Source organism: Carcharodon carcharias, chromosome 3, assembly GCF_017639515.1.
Source record: "Carcharodon carcharias isolate sCarCar2 chromosome 3, sCarCar2.pri, whole genome shotgun sequence".
Taxonomy (NCBI): domain Eukaryota; kingdom Metazoa; phylum Chordata; class Chondrichthyes; order Lamniformes; family Lamnidae; genus Carcharodon; species Carcharodon carcharias.
The window spans coordinates 79421183-79440220 of record NC_054469.1 but is presented as its reverse complement, the minus strand read 5'-3'; the positions used below and the strand labels follow the sequence as shown (position 1 = coordinate 79440220).

Below are 19038 nucleotides of genomic sequence, written 5' to 3'. Positions count from 1 at the left end.
AGTAATCAACAGAAGTAGAACCTTTGGAGGCTCATGCTGACTCATCTCTTTTTCTCACTGATGCTGCAGAGAGGAGGCTGGATTTATTGCTGCATGCATAATCACATACTGGCAGGAGAGAAGATGGAGAAGATTGTGACAGCTTCTCCGGGTTCTCCAAAAGGAGGAGCTCCACCCTCTTGAGCAATGAATAGAGGATGAGGCTCACAGAAAAGTCACACATAGTGGCCCTCAAGACCGAGGGTGTACAGAACTCTCATGTCTTATCTGTAGATGAGTGACAGACAGTGTTGTCAATGCCTCCGCATGTCCATGGATCTGGTGGCTCACATCTGCCACATTCTCCAGAAGTTGATGCCATGGGGACTGGGAGGGCATCCTTCGCCAGTGGCTCTGAAAGTCACTGCTGCTCTTAACCTTTATGCGAGTGCTCTTTCAACGGCTCCACTGTACTTCTCAACCTTCCACCCACAAGTGCACACAACAGGTAACAGACGCTCATTTTGCCAAGGCCCTCAATTACGTGTACTTCACTAGAGATCAAGCTAAACAGGCAGCAAGAGTGCTGGGCTTTGCTGCAATTTCTGGATTCCCACAGGTACAGGGAGCCATCGACTGCACTCATGTGGCTATAAAAGCTCCTTGGCAACGGGCACTCCAACATATCATCAGGAAAGGGTTCCACTCGCTCAATGTGCAGCTGGTTTGTGACCACAAGAAACAAATCATGCAGGTTTGCACAAGATACCTAGGAAGTGTCCACGACTCATACATCTTGAGTAGATTACAGATCCTGGACATTCTCAAGGGACCACACAGGATCCAGCGCTCCTCAGTACCAAAGGGTACCCGTAAAGGACATGTCCGATGTGCCCATGCACCGGCCACGGAATCCTGCTGAGAGAAGGTACAAAGGCACTCATACCACTACCTGAACATTGGTGGAGCATGCCATTGGCATCTTGAAGATGCGATTGTGATAACCTCGAAAGATCTGGCTGAGAACTCCAATATACTCCAGAGAATCTCACGGATCATGCTTGCTGCGAGCTGCACAATCTGATGCAGCAAATGAGTAAGGACTTGCCAGATGTCGACATGGAGGAGCTGCACATCTCCTCCAATAAGTACATTGAAAGGGATGAGATCAATGAGATCAAGGAAGCTGAGGCTGCAGCGGAAGAGACCATAGAATAGGCCAGACAAGGCAGACATGCACGAGGCCCTCATTGCCACCAGATTTCACAAGTGGGATGGTGAGTAGTACTGAGTTTCCTCTTGGAAAAGTGCCCCCCATCATGGGCTAACATGAACACCAGTGTTGCTTTTCCTTTCATTTCAACCACGCACTTCAATGTGAGAGTGAATAGTTACACATTAAGCTCGCCATTGCCTTGATCCTTTGACGGATGATGAAGCCTGGGTGTATGCGTCCTTGCTGAGTTGAGGTGCTAACTGGTGGAGGGCATCGGGCATCAGACATCAGAATGTGCTTCCCCTTCAAGTGACTCTCCAGGATCCCAGTCGTTACGGTAGCCTAGTAGAGGCAGGAGCTGCTCTACAATCCTCAGTGGGCTTGTAACTGTCTGCCTTCAACCTGACAAAGCTCCTCAAGGAGATCCATCTCCAGCAACAGGACAATGCATTCTGTGTAACCTCAATAGAGGTACTGATAGGTTACATTTGGGCCAAGGCAGCCAAGACATTCTGCAGGTGTTAATCCATTTTGAGATCACTCAGTCCTCTATGTCACCTTCTTCTCCATCACGTTGACATCCAGAACTCTCAGTTAGGGATGCGGACCTGCATTCATCCTTACCTTTCTATTAATGTGGACCACCTGAGGATGACAATGTTCACGCATTTGCCTACCAGACATTAAAATACCTCCTCTTTAACACAGACAATGTGCCCTTATGCCCAACCCTTGCCCTTGCAAACTCCAAAGTGCTAAGGCACGAGGATGCCCTTGGTCACGCTTCATTGATAATAAAGAGCACATTTCAGATTCATTACATCCTCACTCCTATCCTGTTGCTTCCCACAGTATTGTCTAAAGCTACTTTTTGTGCTTCCAGAGCATTTTCAAAGGCTCCATTGATCACAAGACATCACCATTTGGATTTATCATCACTAACCTTGGCAGGTGTTTAAGTGAGGGGACACTATACAGAACGTATGGTCCAGCGCTGCATCCCTCCGCTGTGATAGGAGCCTTGTGGTTGCAATGCAGACAACTTTAAGGTGAGGAAGGCTCAAGGTTGTAGGTCAAGCACCAGGGCAATAAGGTGGCTGTGAGGGGCAGAGCTCCAGCACATTAAGATGGCAAGGTGCTCACACTTATTGATGGCTTAGCTGATGAATACTTGGAGAGATGGCAACATGCAAAGCAGAAAGGACCGTGTACGGGTATGGGCTCATAGTTTGAAAATCCTGCCGGATGACAGAGTTCCAGGATATATGACTCTTCTCTATTTGTTCAAATATCTCTCCCTGGACACGACACTTTCACCTTTCAATAATGCAGACAATTCAAGTGAACACCGCAGCCTCAATCTTACATTGCCAGGAATGAACATGACATGAGCCAGCAAAGCATGTAAACGAGGTTCCTTCCACAAGCACACTTTATATTAAGGAAGAAGCATCACTGATGTCGGAAATTATCTGAGAATGGACACACATTGTGCTGATATGGAAGCAGATAACATCGAACAGAGGCACAATATAGCGACATCGGCGATAAGTGGGGGGTAGGACCACGGTATCACACCTGATCGACAACACAGCTCATGATAAAGAGGCATACACAAGAGGAGTTGTGAAATGAATGTCATTCTATTTACATTGGTGAAAATTATATTCATGTTGTTAACACCTGTGCCACCGTTGTACTCCTAATATTTCTTAATCTTCCTAACCCTATCACTATGTCTTGCTGCATTACCGACATCCACAGTGGAGGTGGAGGCAGCCTCCTGACTGCTACACCCTGTTGTATGTGACATTTTGGCATCCTTTGGAGGGCCGACACCTGGAGGGCTCTGGCTTGCTTTTGGTCTCCTGCTGTGGGGCAGGTGCACCCTCCTCAGCCTGCGAAGCTGCAGCAGATGGGATCACACAGGAAGAGGAGATTGAGATTGGAAGGATGCTTCCCACACCCCCCCTTTCACGTAGCCACTGATTGATGTCACCAATGGCTGCAGCGATGGAATGCTGCTCTTGCAGTAGTGCAGGACCAATGACCTGCATGAAGGCCTCCATGGCAATTGCCATCCTAGCATTGCTGACCTCAGTGTTGGCATGCCAGTGCTATCACCTCAGACTGAATACGATCAGGGTCCTCCAACGTACGTTGAAATCTGAGGAATGCAGCTGACAACCCTTCCTGATGTTCCTGTTATTGTCGCTGTGGCTTCACCAACTGAGTTAGGGCCAAGTCCAGAGGCTCGTCATCTGACTCGGGTTCCACAGATTCCTAGCCTTCAGCAGTACTCTGAGTGCCAATTAGTTTGGATGTCCCTGTCTCTGCCTGCTGCGAACCAGATTCTATGCTATGCTCACCAGATTGTGATCCTGAGGCTGCTCTAGAAATAGGTACCACCAAAGTGTGTGTCTGTGTTGATGGAAGGTGTGGGTGAGCGCTGTGACGGGTCTTCTATGGTGCTCTCCTCTGGTTCCTCATCTGAGGTGTCCTTGTTGCTGGAGATGAGGGCTTAGCTTCTTGATGCTCTTGGGCACTTTCTAGAAGTGCCTATGAAAGAAAGTAGAGATAATTAGTGCAGGGCAGGCAAGTGGAAGACACGACGATGCACTCAGTATTGTTTCTGAGGGATGAGATGGTGCAGGGTCCTCACTTGGGTGTGTGCTGCCGACCTCACCGTTGCCACAGGCATGCTCCTGGTCTTTTCTGGCTAGCGTGATGGCATGCTCCTCAAAGGGAGTGAGAGCCTTAATTTATGCCACCCCACCCCCAGTCTGGGATATCTCGCTCCGATTGTGTTCGAACTTGTCCTGCATAAAGACAAATGGAGAGTGTGAGCAGGATGCATGACAAGGCAGAGTAAAAGGATGCCTGCCTTGTCTGGGTGGTAAGTGGATTGTGCTACATCAGCTACATAGGATTTGAGCCCAGATGAAGACGTGAAGGTGCATGTGAGAGAGTGAGTGCTGATGTCCCTTGACCTGGCAGTGTGTGAGGTCCCTGTGGAGTGTCACCCTGCGAATGTCTGATGGGCTTGTGAGTGTGAGAATTGAGAGTGATGAGATGGCTGAATTACCCTGGTGGAACGGATGAGATCATTCATCCGCTTTCTGCATTGGGTGGCTGACCTCCTCTGTGCAGCGTTAGCACTGACCACTGATACCACCGCCTCCCAAGCCAGAGTGGTGAAATTGGTGGACCTTTTCCAGCCATGACTTGGGAAGAGGACATCCCGGCCAGCCTCAATGGCATCCAGCAGGTGACCCAGAGGGAAAAACGCCCGCCACTGTACTTGATGCATGGAAGGGAAAATCTCGCCCTTAGTCATGGACACTTTAGTTCCAAAATTTAACACCCATTCCAAATGAAAATTACAGTCGATCTAGCACATTGTCCTTTCACCTCTGGGAGCTGCACACAGACCTCATCTGAATTTGTTGGCTGTACAGGGTACGTTCAAAATAAAGTTGGTTAGTGTCAAGCAGTAGCTCATGGACATGAGGACATTGTTTATGTTGCCCCTTATTTTAAACTGGTTTGCAATCTCATTCAGAAAGACTACGAGGAATGGCTGATGTAAGGAATGTATTAAGTGTAAGCTCATCATAAATAGTCATGACTAAGACATATATTGACTAACAATTATATTTAAAATACACTTTAATAATGAGAAACAAATATTATTGTATTATATAAAGATAGTTTAATTGTGCAATTAACAATTAATAACCATCCCCATCTGAACAATTTTGCATAAAGAAAAACTGTGATGCTTTAAAAAAATGTCTAACATGGTCAGATTTAATAAAATAATTTGTGATCTCATAGTTCCACATAGCAATATAACTCAGAAAAACAGATACACTTGTAATCTTCATACAGAAATTTATACTGAAAAAAGCTTCAATCCATTGTAAACTGAAGGAAGACACATTGCAAAACATCTATTTTTCAGTGAATTTTATAAGTTATCTAATGTATTTTATTTTTATTGACCTATGTTCATTTGCATGATGGTTTAACATTAATATAGAAAATTGCATACACCATAAAGAGTGAAGCCCATGGTATGAATTGCTTTGATAACATACAGCAGTTTTTAGGCAAATTTTAAAGCACAATTTTTCAATTGAAACTTTTAAGACACTTTGTATCACTGCCCATCAAAATACATATATAAATAGAAAAAGTCAGTATGAAAAAGCACTATGTTACATGTAACAGAAACTTCAAAAAATTAATTACATCATGAGGCTAAGTTTTCTGAAAATAAATAATCTACACTACACAAATTTTAAAAAAAAGTTGTGTTTCACATTTTAAAATCAGGTAATGACAAGACTCAAAGTTACAGTGATTGCTCTCTTGCAGAATAATTGAATGATGGCAGTGCCATATTACACAAGGCAATTATTGGCATATTTTCCATTAACGCTGCATTTTGCAGCGAGCAGTTTCTTCCTTTTTTTGCAACTTTAACAATATATAGCTAAGATAAAGTATCCTATCTGCAATTTTGTTAATTTTTAAAAAGGCCAGATTTTTCTTTTAAGTTGCAAGAAACATACTGGTTTGGGTAGAGAATTGAAACTGGAGTGTTTGATCCATTCAGGACCGGGTAATCTATGATCAATTGTGGGAAGCTTCTGAATGAGCATTTTAAGTTTGACAGACAATACAGTCAAACATCATACAGTACCAGTTTCCTCTGTTGATACTCTGTACAGAAACTGTCATTAATCAGTAAACAGCAGTTACAAAAATGTTCAAGGCAATCCCAAATACTTCATATGTAGCTGCTTGTTTGCTTGAAAAAAAAAACAAAAAAAACTTCTAGTGCAGTCTGCATTATCCACAGGAGAATTGTTCAGTCTTTTACTGGGACTCCTTATTTTTTTGTGCAAGTATGTAAAGACAAATTGGTCTTTCTGATGAATAATGCAGGAAACAAGACTTTTTTTATGTAAATACACATCAGTGGCACAGTTACAAAAAAGAAAAGTTCATGTGATGTCAGGGTCAGTCTTTTGGTTCCTGATCAGGATCTAAGTTATTTGTAGTCCCTTCTCCTGACAAGGTCTCTTCTACTTTAACTGAATATATTTCTTTTGAACTTTTGCCTTCCTCGCTTTCCTCTGAGTCCTCTGAGTCTTCCAGCAATTCTTCTTTCTCATACTCCGCCACATCCACCTCCAAACCTGCATGGTCCTTCAGTTTGCCATGATGCTTTAGATGGTAACGTTGGTTTTGAAAAAACTTTATGATGGTATACTTGGGCAGGTCAAGTTGAGCTGACAGAGTTTGAATTGCTTCTTCATCTGGGTACAAACCCACATCCTGTATAAAGCTCTGTAAGATCCCCAGGGCTTCGACAGAAATCTTAGTGCGAGATCTGGGCTTATGCCGGCTCTCATCTTCTGATTCTGCTGGTGTTGACGTTGGCTGTTTAGGTGCAAGTCGGGGTGTTGCTGGCTGTTGCTGCAGGTAAAAAATGACCAATAAACAAACTGTTCGTAATACATCATCAAGTTGCCATCATTGAAACACGGAAAACAACCAAAGCAAGTTTATTATACATGAAAATAGTTCTGAAGTGATTTAACCTTATCCCTTCGGTCTTTGTACAATGCAGGAGGACCACTGATGGCATTTGTGTCTTAGATGGTTTAAAATAGCAACTCATCTTACTGCTAACAATTAGCAAAAAAGTGGTCTTCATAAAAGAACTCTTCTCTTTAGCTTATGTGGTAAAGTAAACTAACCTGAATGGGCTCTGCAGAAACATGGATGACGTGAGATGGTCGGTCTCCATGGTGATGGATCACATTGCTTTCTTGCTCATAAATAGCATCTCTCTCAGCCTGAGGAAGACTCAGGAACCTCCTGATCATTGATAAGTTTTCCCAAAGAGTCCGATTCTCTGGTGAAGGGTCTTCCTTCCAACGTAAAAGTTCGCATAGCCAACCCTTGGTGATAAGAATGTGAATAAAGCGAAACACATTAGTTTTCTACTTTATCCTATTCAGAGTACAATTTAACAAAATATACTAAAGAGTGAGTAACCATTGAAACACAATGGATAAAGGAAAAAAGATCCTGCATTTATATAGCAATTTGCAACAGCTCAGGGTGTCCCAAAGCATTTTCCAGCCATTAAAATTATTCTTTAAATTATAGGGCAGAATCTTGTTGAGGCACCAGGGATCACTCCTGCCAGCTGGAGGACAGGCAAGAGAACCTCGGTACCTCTTTTTGGGAAGGCCTGACAAACCAGAAGCCTATCAGGTAGTGGTCAGAATCAAGACCTGGGAGTGGAAGTCTCGCCTACTGAGAGCTGCCGGTTAATCAGAGGCCAGCAGCTCTTGTGCTCAGCAGTGTCAGTGCGGAGGCCTAGGCTGCTGCCAGAAAGTCAGGCACTGGAGTCACAGGAGCAACCCAGTTCACAGGTAAGTAATATGGCAGGTAGAGGGGTTTTGTGGGGTGGGGAGCGTGCAAAGAGGGGTGCAGGGGGGTTGGCAGCAAGGACGGGAGCTGGGGGTGGTTCTCAGCTCCCTCCTTCCCGATGTCTAGTCCCTCGATTAGGCACTAAGTGCCTTTGATCAAGAGACAACCCCACTACACCCCCACTGCTGGAGGTAATAAGCTAGCCGCAATGTTTTAGCTTCCATGAAAGCTGCATGGTAACAGGCCTGCCTGCTGCCGGGTTACTACCAGTAGCTGCGGGAAGAGACCCTTCAGTCTTCACTAATTGGTCACTTAAAGGTCTCAATTGACGGCAGGCCGATAAAGTCAACGAGGGGCTTTCCCACCAGAACTTAATTCTGGCAGAGGTGGGAAGGAAGCGGGGTTCAGGTATGCCACCATCCTAATTAGATGCCCTTCCTGCCTCCAAGCTTGCCATCAGCCAGAGCAGAAGATTCTGCCCATAGTCACTGTTGTAATGTAATGCAGCCAATATACTCACAGCAAACTTCCACAAACAGCAATCAGGTAATGATCAGATAATCTGTTTAATCTGATGTTGGTTGAGGGATAGATTTGGCCAAAACAACAAGTTGAACTCCCTTGCTCATCTTCAAATTAATGCTATGGGATCTTTTATGTTCTCTTGAGAGGGCAGCCTGGGCCTTAGTTTAACATCTCATCTGAAAATAGCACCTCTCACAGTACAGTATTTCCTCAGTACTGCACTGGAGTGTTAGCCTAGATTTGGTGTTCAAGTCGCTGCAGTGGGACTTAAACTAGAGCCTTCTGACTCAGAGGTAAGAATCTTCAATGTTCATTAATAACTTCTGCTTGGGTGCACATTGAAATGCTGCTGACTGATGCTGTCAGCAGGAGACCAACTAGCAATTGGTGAGATGGTGGCATAGTGATTATGTCACTAGACTAGTAATTTAAAGGTCCATGCTAATACTCTGGATCATGGGTTCAAATCCCACCATGGCAGCTGACAGAATTCAATTCAATTAATTACATCTGGAATATAAAGCTTGTCTCAATAACAGTGACCATGATACTCTCATTGATTGTCATAAAAACCCATCTGGTTCATTAATGTCCTTTAGGGAAGGAAATCTGCCAAATTTACCTGGTTTGGCTTACATATGACTCCAGGTCCACAGCAATGTGGTTAGCTCTTAAAAGGCCTAATAAGTCAAGCAGTTAGGGATGGGTAACAAATGCTGGCCTTGCCAATGATGCCCACATCCCACAATAGAATATTTTTTTAAAAATTGAACTGCTTATAGCACGCATGTGTAGAAAACATAATTGCAGAAATTTAAGACAGAGATGAGGAAAATTTTTTTCTGTCAGAGGGTTCTGAGTCTTTGGAACTCCCTTCCTCGAAAGCCCATTTTGACAGAATCTTTGAATATTTTTAAGGCAGAAGCAGATAGATTCCTGAGAAGCAAGTGGTGAAAGGCTATTGGGGATGGGTAGGAATGTGGAGTTGAGGTTAAAATCAGATCAATCATGATCTTATAGAATGGTGGAGCAGGTGCGAAGGGCTGAGTGGCCTCCTCCTGCTCCTAGTTCGATTGTTTGTATGGAAATTGAAATATTGCCAACAAAGTTAAAATAATTTCACAAGAAAAGAATTTTTAAAAATTCCCAGTAAAGATCAATATACAATACATTGCTTTACGGTATTTGATTCATAGATATATCATTATCTTAAGAAAATAATAATGTATTCATTAAGGGATGAACATTTAGTCCATCAAGATGAAAATAAAAGACTGCGGATGCTGGAAATCTGAAATAAAAGCTGAAAATGCTGGAAAAACTCAGCAGGTCTGGCAGCATCTGTGGAGCAAGAAACAAGAGAGTTAACGTTTTGAGTCCATCTGAAGAAAGTCATACGGACTCAAAACATTAGCTCTGTTTCTCTCTCCACAGACGTTGCCAGGCCTGCTGAGCTTTCCCGGCATTTTCTGTTTTTAATTCAGTCCATCAAGCCTGTTCGTACCACAAACTATTCTATCTTGAATCCAGCAAAACAACACCATCTCCTCAGGAATGGTCGTACAGAGCTTTACCTGCCCCAAAGGGAAACTCCAGAATATGCATTATGCTTCTTAGATCATTTGCCTTTCATTATCGCAGTTAAACTACCAGAGGAACTGTTATGCTTCACGCAGCATTTGATAATCATTGCCAATGTTCTCTCGCAATAGATTCTCGTCTGACCCTGCACCATTACCACCAGAGGCTCTCAAAGATTCATCTTTCAACCCGCCCCACCATTGCCCCCGTCACCACCCCCCAATTTCTATGCTGTCTCTTTGCAACATCATTGGCAAATACATTGGGCAATCAGGAATGTTTCCAGGTTCCCTGAACTTGCTCCCTTGTAAAAACAGTCCTCTTTGGGATTTTAATTGGCACACCCTTAATTGACATGGAAACAGGTTCCTTGTCCAATTAAGCGCCATAGACGGGCTCTTGAAGCTGGAGAGGGAATCAAAGACCTTCCAGCTTCAGAGGAGCAGCAGACCACACGAAAGGGTAACTGAGAGGATGCTTCAACATGGATGAGCCCTCTACCCAACTTTTTTAAAAATTAAAAAGAATGAAAAAAAAAGCAGCCAGGCAGACCTCTGCATGTGTTGGTGAGGGGAAGAATCCCTCTACATGCCAGCCTTTGGCTGCACGCACACCCATGTAGGGAGTGCCTGTAGACCTGCCTAAAGTACTGGCCCCAACCGGACACTGGGTGCACAACTCCAGGCAATCAGATCTGGAAACTGGAGTCCGTGTGGAAAATCCCATTTGGCCTCCTTTCAGTGTGCTTAAAAAGGCTCTTAATGAACTTAATTGGTTGCCCGATTCATGGGGGTGAGTAGCTCTGCTGACCCTGAACCTACCTTCACCAAAATGGTGTGCCAGGAAACCGGCACACTGGCTGTGTTTTTGGGCCCCATCTGCCTCCGTTCCAACATCAGACAGGGCCCGAAAATTCAGCATATAGTCGCTTGCCTTATGTGTGTTTGATGGCATTAAGCTCTATTGGTCTACTGCTTGCCTCAAACTCACCACTATCTGGCATCCAGAATGTTATGGATGAACTGCAGTTTCTTCCAATTAGACATCAGAAAGATTGAAGCCATTGTATTTACTCCCCACCACAAACTCCAATCCTTGCCACTGATTCAGTTCCTTCCCTGGTCACTGTCTTAGTGGGAACTGACTGTTTACAACTTTATTATTCTATTCAAATCTAAGTTGAACCTCTGTCCTATGATGCCTCCAGGACAAAAAATGTTTACTATCATACCCGCCTTCACCCCTACTCAGGTCATCTGTGGCCTAAACTCTTACCGAAGACCAGATTGCCTCCAAAATCTATTACAACAGTGCCCTCATGGTGAGCCTCACAACCTTGAATTTATATAAATTTTAGCTCATTCAGAGCACTACTGCCCACACCCTATTTGACTCCATTAAAGGGGGTGGCGAGGGGATTTAATGGAGCCTGCAATAGTAGATATGCGGGATGACTGAATTAGACAGGTACCGAGGTTTCAATTTCCTAATGGCGGGTTGAGATGCAGAGATTAAGTTGGTAGTGTGTCTGTGGTGTGTCAGGCCTCACATCATCCTGCGGCAGGTTCCCACTTGTAATACATCTCCATGCCATGAATACTCATTAAGGTAAAACCTTTTTAATTACATCCTACGTTCAAGATAAAGTCAGCGGCGCACAAGAATCTCATGGCACCTGGAAGGGCCAGCTGAGCCTACAAGTTCAACTATATGTCCCACAGAGTGACGGCAAGTACAACACTGGACACTAACATGAACATTCAATCGAACGCAAAAACATAGCATTATTGCATTATTTCTTCCTCATAAAGAAATATCCCTAACCCCCTGTAACCATCCATGTGTGCCAACCACGAGGCGTTCCAGCACATTCAGCTCTCTGACTAAGCTAGTCCAATAAATAATGATGATGTACACATGTAATATGAAATAATTACAAGTGAGATTTAAATTTGAAAAATACCCATGCCACCTTTGTGCTCTCAATAAGTCTTATGTTAATGACAATAGAGCTGGGCAGGAAAGTTGTGGCTGTGATGAAGAGCCTCTCTGTTTGTCAAGGAGGCTCTTTTCAGGCCACTGTACCTGCTGCATTGTCAACTGATGGCAGGTTTTATCACTGAAAAGCTTCCCTGTCATCTGATTGCATGCATCTCCCATGCAAGCTGCCAGCACTTTAAATTTTAATTGGAATCATGCGGGAACCAGCAAAAAGCAAGAGAGTGGAAATGACATTCACTTCCTGTTCTACCATTGGGAACAGCGCACCATGGTTAAAATTACACGTTATATTCTGCTTGCCCATCACCTCTCCTTGCTGAACTACACTGGATGCCAGACTCTCAATTCCTCAAATTTAAAATTCTCATCTTTGTGTTCAAAGTTCTCCATGGTATCACACATTTCTATCTTTCTAAGCTCCTCCAGTGCCAATCCCAACCTTCACCCATCAGTCCCAGGACACCTCTTGTCCTGAACTTCATGTCCCCTAATTCCAATACCCTCACTTCACCCCACAGTTAACATCTATGCATTCAGCTCCTTTCCCTCCCTAAGCTCCTCTGCCTTTCCACTTTCCTTTCCTCCTTTAACATCCTTTCTTAACACTGCTGAATTTGGGTTTCCATCATGTCTGAATTACACCCCACCTTCTCCCCACTACCAGCAGATATTGGATCTGCCAGAAATAGTTGGCAAGATGTAGCTAGCTGTGTCCAAAGGGAGCTGAGTTGAGACTTTTCTTCATATAAATTAAACTTCTCAACATGGTGGAAAAACAGATGGGTACAAATTCAGAGATCTCTAAAAACAAGTGAAGAAGGCAAATGGAATTCAGGTGTTGTGCACAAGACATTGTTTAGAAAGGTGAGAAGTTGCTGATGAATCTTTAAAAACATTGGCCTGAGCTTTTCAGGTGGTGGGTGGACTCGGCGGGAGTGGGCCACCATTTTATGCAGGCAGGCCAATTAAGGTCTGCCCAGTGTAACAGACGAGTGGTAGCGCTCAGTGCTACCTGAGCGGGTGGGAGGAGGAGGGAGAGTCGGGGCCAGCACTCTACTGCGCATGCATGCAAAAGAGTGCTTCAATCTCCCTGAGCACGGAGCTGCCTCAGGGAGATTGAATCAATGTACAAATAATTTTTTAAAAATTTATTTAAACATGTCCCCTCATGTGACTATGTCACATGAGATGGGACATGTTTTTATATTAATGAAAAAAAATTTATTTACTGAATAAAAGCTTTAGGAAACCTCATCCCGCTCATGGGTGAGCTTTCCTAAAAAAACACGAAAGCCACTTGGCCTTTTTACCTGCCCGCCAACCTTATGGTTGGACGGGCAGCATTAACGATTGCTTCAATTACTTCATTAATGGCATTAATAAGCCGTTTGCATATCGGCAGGTGCGCAGCTGACTCCGGTGTGTGCCCGCCAACGAAACATCGCAACTCAGCGTGATGATGTCGGGACACATGCCCGACGCCATCGCGCGTCATTTTACGCGTCGGCATGTTGGGCCCACCCCTGTTTGCCGACTGAAAAATCCTGCCCATTGGTTAGAGCAGCCACACTGGTGCATTGAGTTTTCCTTTATAGAAAGGATATTGGGGTCATGGAAAGATACAAAGTACATTTGTTATATAATACTGGAGATGAAAGGATATAGTTAGAATGACATTCCTGAAAAACTAAGGTTTATTTACTGAAGGAGAAAGAGTTAAGGAAAGATTCAATAGTAAAGTTCAAATTGTTGAAAGGGGCTGAGTGGGTTAATAATGAAAGTTGGTAACAAGGGGGTATAAATTTGCATTAGCTACATTACTACAACAATAGAGGGGAAGATTATAATCTTCTTAACACAAAGGGTTAATTAAAATACATTATGATAAATGAAAATTCAGTCCAATAAGAGTTTAAGAGCAATTAGGTAAACAGTTGAAGAAAGAATGAATGAGAAAATAGATTACAGTTGAAAGCTGATATGGAGCCTAGAAAAGGCATAATGGCCAAATGTCTTACTTCTGCATGAAATATCTATGATTTTATAAGTATCAAGTGTTTATCCCTGCTGTATTATCCACATTTTTAACCACATACATTTTAAATCTCACATCGGGCAACCATTCAGAAAATATGTTAGTTCAAACTGTTAAAATTTTAGAGACATTTAGCTTTCTTCCCCCAGATTCTTGTTCCTTTCCATGATGCATGTGATTTAAGCGCAACAGAATTACAAATGAAAACATCACAGAAGGTTTATACATCTTAATAAAAGGAGTTCACAGGACAATTGTTAGGCCATTAATAACCATGATGTAAATTCAGGTTCTATAAGTTTGACAACAGAAGAGCACCCAGTTCAATGGATAGTCTAATTAATATACCTGCTCGCAGGAGAATTGTCTACCCTCCCAAGGGAATATCTTACAATCGAAGTGCAAAATATCTAGAGCCCGAACTGTGATTAGTGGGATAGAGTAATCAGAGTCAGGTTGGCAGATTTAATTGTCTGTGGTCAACTTTCTTCTTTTGTTGGGTAGCACCATAACATTTGAATTGCACTATATAAATATCAAGCCTTGATTTTAACTCAGGATGGGAATTAGGCAGGGGTTGGTGGTGGTGGGTGGGTGGGGGGGGGGGGGGGGGGGGGTGGTGTGGGGAGCTGGTGTCCAAGTGTACAGCCCCTATGATTTTGTCAACATGAAGTTCAGGCAGAGTCAGGCTTCATTTTAATATTACTGAACGGCTGCCCACCTATTCGAAAGGGCCTAATCTTTCACCCTCAACCCTGGCCTATTTAATGTGGGAACGCATCATGAAAAACAAGGCTGCATTCTCTGAAGCCAGATTTCTTTGCAACAGGGCTGAATCACAGGGCTGCAGTACATTTTCTGAGGATTCACTGGAGATCCACATGGAGCAGGTCAGGGAAAGTAGGGAGGCTTTGAAAGACAATATCCGCAGGCCGCATTCCCAGGTCTGCTTTCTAGCTGGTCTGGACTGTATCTTTCGGACTAAAGTGCCTATAAAAACATATACTCAAGCCAATCATCAATTTAAGATTTTATATTACTAAATGAAACTAAAACACAATAAAAAGAAACAACTTAATCATCCCTGAACAAAAAAAACTTTGTTAAACTTCCTGCTCTTGACATTGAAATTCCACCTTTTTCTCTTACGCCTGTGAAATGGCAATCTTCTACTGTTGCTAACTGTAACATATGTGGAAAGAAAGAAAGGAAGGAATATGATTGGAAGTGGGGCTTTAAATAGGGCTAAGCTGACTCTCCAAAACTGGCATGGAATTCTCACTGAAATATGGGACAACAACAACACAACACCATGGAACCATTTAAGGTGACCCCACAAAAACTCCCAGTTTGTCATATGGTCAGTCCATCCCATATGTAAATTTTGTAAGTAAAACAAAAACAAAAAAAAAGTGCTGAGAAATCATGGAGGAGGTTCAATGCCTTCTCCTGTTTTGTGGGTCACTGGGGCCTAGTTTTAGTGTAAGAAGAGATTCAATGATTCTACAGGAGGAGCAATCATAAGCACAATTCCTCTCTCCATCTCTCTCAATGACACCTGACAACATTCATTTCACTCTTTCTCCACCACTTGCAACAATTCCCTTGCGTCCATCACATCACTCAGTTGTTATTGTCAAAGGCAGTCCAGATTTCTACTACCTTGTGAAAAGGAGCTTCTTGAATTCACTCCTAAAATGACCTTGCTCTAATTGTAGGATTATTCTGCCTTATTCTGGATTTCTCCACCAGCGAAAACAATTTTTCTATATCTACTGCATTAAATCCATTTATAATTTTAAAGACCTTGGTTAGATCACTCCTCAACTGTCTAAATTTCAGGGAATACAAATGAAGTTTATACAACCAATCCTTGTAAATTAAACCTTTAAGCCCTGGTATCATTCTGGTACATCTGCACTGTTCCCCCTGCAAGGCTTTCCTGAGGTTCAGTGTCAAAAATTGAATGTAGTACCCCAGATGGAGTCTGACCAAGGCTGACACATCACTTCCCTACTTATGGATTCCAACTCCCTTAAGGAAAAGACCAATGCTCCATGAACCTTTTTGAATACTTTTTGTTATCTATACACTAGGTTTTAGTGACTTATATGTGTGAAGTTCTAAATTCCTTTGTTTCTCTGAAGTTCCTGGACTCTCACAATTCAGAAAAAATAATAACTTTCCTTACTGAAATCCAAGTGGACGACTTCTCAATTCCCATACTGAACTTCATCTATCACAGCAGGACTCATAGAACATCTTAATGCAATCAGGCAGAGTCAACATGGTTTTGTGAAAGGGAAATTGTATTTAATTTATTAGAGCTTTTTGAGGAAGATAAAGGGAAACCCCTATAGATGTGGTGTACTTGGATTTCCAAAAGGCATTTTATAAGGTCCCCCAAAAAAGGCTACTATGCAAAGTAAGAGCTCATGATGTGGGGAGTAACATAATAGCATGGATAAAGGATTAGTTAGCTAAAAGGAAGCAGAGAATAGGGATAAATAAGTCATTTTCAGGTTGGCAAGCTGTAATTAGTGGAGTGTCAAAGGAATCAGTGCTGGGGTCTCAACCATTCACAATCTATATCAATTACCCAGAGGAGGGGATTGATTGTATGGTTGCTAAATTTGCTCATGACACAAAAGGTAGGAGAGTAAGTTGTGGAGAGAACACAGGGAGTCTGCAATACATAAGTTAAGTGAGTGGGAAAAATTTTGGCAGATGGAGTATAATTTGGGAAAATGTGAACTTGTTCACTTTGGCAGGTAGAAAATAAAAGCAGTATACTATTCAAATGGAGAGAGATTGCAGAATTCTGAGGTACAGAGGGATCTGGATGTCCTAGTATGTGAATCATAGAAAGTTAGAATGCAGGTACAGCAAGCCATTAGGAAGGCAAATAGAATGTTGTTGTTTATTGCAAGGGGAATGGAATATAAAAGTAGGGAAGTTTTGCTACAGCTGTGCAGGGCCTTGGTGGGACTACATCTGGAGTACTGTGTACAGTTTTGGCTTCCTCACTTTAGAAAGGGTGAAGGCCGGGATTTTCCGGCCCTGCCATGGCAGGACTTGCCATGGGGGATGTGACGGACCAGCCGAGGATTCACTGGCTTTCAGTGAGACCGGAAGACCCTGCTGACGGGCAGGGCTGGAAAATCCTGGCCATAATTACATTAGATGTAGTTCTGAGAAGGTTCACTTGACTGATTCCTGGGATGAAGGGATTATTTTATAAGGAAAGGTTGGGATTGTACCCATTGGAATATAGAAGAATGAGAGGTGATCTTGTTGAAACATATAAGATGCTGAGGGGACTTGACACGGCAGATGCTGCGAGGATGTTTCTTCATACGGAGAGACTAGAACTAGGCGATACAGTTTCAAAATAAGGGGCTTCCCATTTAAGATGGAGATGTGGAGAATTTGTTTTCTCTCAGAGGCTCATAAGTCTGAAGAATTCTCTTCCCCAGAGAGCAATGGAGGCAGGGTTATTAAATATTTTTAAGGCAGAGTTAGATAGATTCTTGACTGACAAGGGAGCCAAAGGTTATAGGGGGCAGGCAGAAAAGTAGAGTTGAGGCCACAATCGGATCAGCCATGATTTTATCAAATAGCAGAGCAGGTTTAACTTGCTGAATCGCCTACTTCTGTTCCTAATTCATATCTTCGTATGATAAGTAAATAGAGTTTACTGAGGGTGAGTAAAAGAAAAAAGTATGAGAATGAAACAATCTGGAGGCCAGATCCTGGCAATCCAAGCAACATAATGACACACAGCTTCTGTGATCCAATTACCTGCAGTTGTATGACCCTCAAAACACTGCTTCAGTAACTCTGAGAGTCTGAACCTGTGGGATGGGCGCTGAGCAGGGATTTCTCTGACTTCACATTGAAACAGCATTGGAGTCTGAATTGTGTCACAGGACATGTATTGTAACCACAGACACATCCCAATTTTCACCACCTGCCTTTTCTATTCTAGCTGGGTAGGCAGGTTTAAGATCAAGCTACAAAATTCAAGAACCACCCCCCACCACCCCACTGAAAACAGGCATGAGGATCGCAGTGTGTGGTTAACCCATATCTGTTGCTTCTGATGCAGATGGCTTGAAAGCTTTGTGCTCATTTAAGTGATTGTACCATGCAGCCAGTGCTAAGCATATTGTTGAGTGGCTGCATGCCTGTGCAGAGGTACAAAATCTTAAGAGGCTAGAATGAGTGAAAGCTAGCATGTAATACTAAACGCCAGCCTGCACCTCTTTAAGAGGAGGTACGTTGTGAGTGGAGCAGATGCTGGAAGTGATTCTGCAACTGATTCTGACCTGGGAAAGACACAAGAATGACACAATGTGGCAGAGAGGGGGCTTCAAGATTTTCCCATGTTGCACTGGAGGTGGAGATCAAGAAGGATGTTCCCTATCCGGAAAGAACCAGGAGGCCCTCCAGATAAACATTGTGGAGGCACTGGAAGTTGTTAGCTATAGTGACCAATGGCAGGAGGCTAGCCCCTACGACACAGTTAGAGCGCCATAAGAAGTTCAATGACCTCTCACACATTGTCAAGATCAGTGATTGCATCTTCAAAATGCCATATCCTACCAGCTGCATCACTATCCTCACACAAAGTTTACTGTATCACATCCCCATCAGTTACCTACCAACAATCTCTATCAATCAGGACTCATCCCTAATATTCATAACTACCTCACCCACACATACTTACCACTGCTGCAAGCCTCACAACCATATCTCACAGCTTACACATATTCCCAGCTATTCATGAAAGGCATATCACAAACACACTGCAGCACACTCACTGACATACTTCCTTCTCTTGCAGGATCAGGTAGTGCAACAGAAGGCAGCAGAACCTAACAGGTGGGGTTCAGGCATGGTTGCATGTCCTGTCACACCTGGAGGAATTGGTGGTTGACACATTAGAGTGCCCATGACTGAGGCCAATGCCAGCAGTGGGGCTGAAACCATCAAAGATGGTGGTACCCTCTTGTACCTAATCATTCTTCTCATGTCTCACATTTCCCTGATCCTACAACCTCTTCTTACTTACAGGCTGCAGATGTGTTAGCTTGCACTTTGGCTTACCCCACTTCCCCTCAGCACAACCATATACTTGTGCCTTTCCTCTTTCAGATACTCAAGAAATGCAACCTGGCTAGGCAGTGGTAGAAAAGGAAGAAGACAGTGATGATGAAGATAAACACTGTTACTCGCTCTGACACTC

The 19038-nt window shown here is 43.3% G+C and overlaps 1 protein-coding gene across 5 annotated transcripts in view; it reads right to left on the bottom strand.

Moving 5' to 3' along the window:
• Positions 1-4887: 4887 nt before the first annotated feature.
• Positions 4888-19038, bottom strand: part of LOC121276353 (DNA-binding protein SATB1-like) — a 158723-nt gene continuing 144572 nt past the window's right edge. For all 5 annotated transcript variants that reach the window (XM_041184660.1, XM_041184663.1, XM_041184657.1 and 2 more), the window contains 2 exons: positions 6967-7170; positions 4888-6682 (listed from right to left, as the gene is read on the bottom strand). In XM_041184660.1, the coding sequence (XP_041040594.1) occupies positions 6224-6682; positions 6967-7170 (663 nt within the window). In that variant the 3' untranslated portion in view covers positions 4888-6223. The remainder of the gene's footprint in view (positions 6683-6966; positions 7171-19038) is intronic.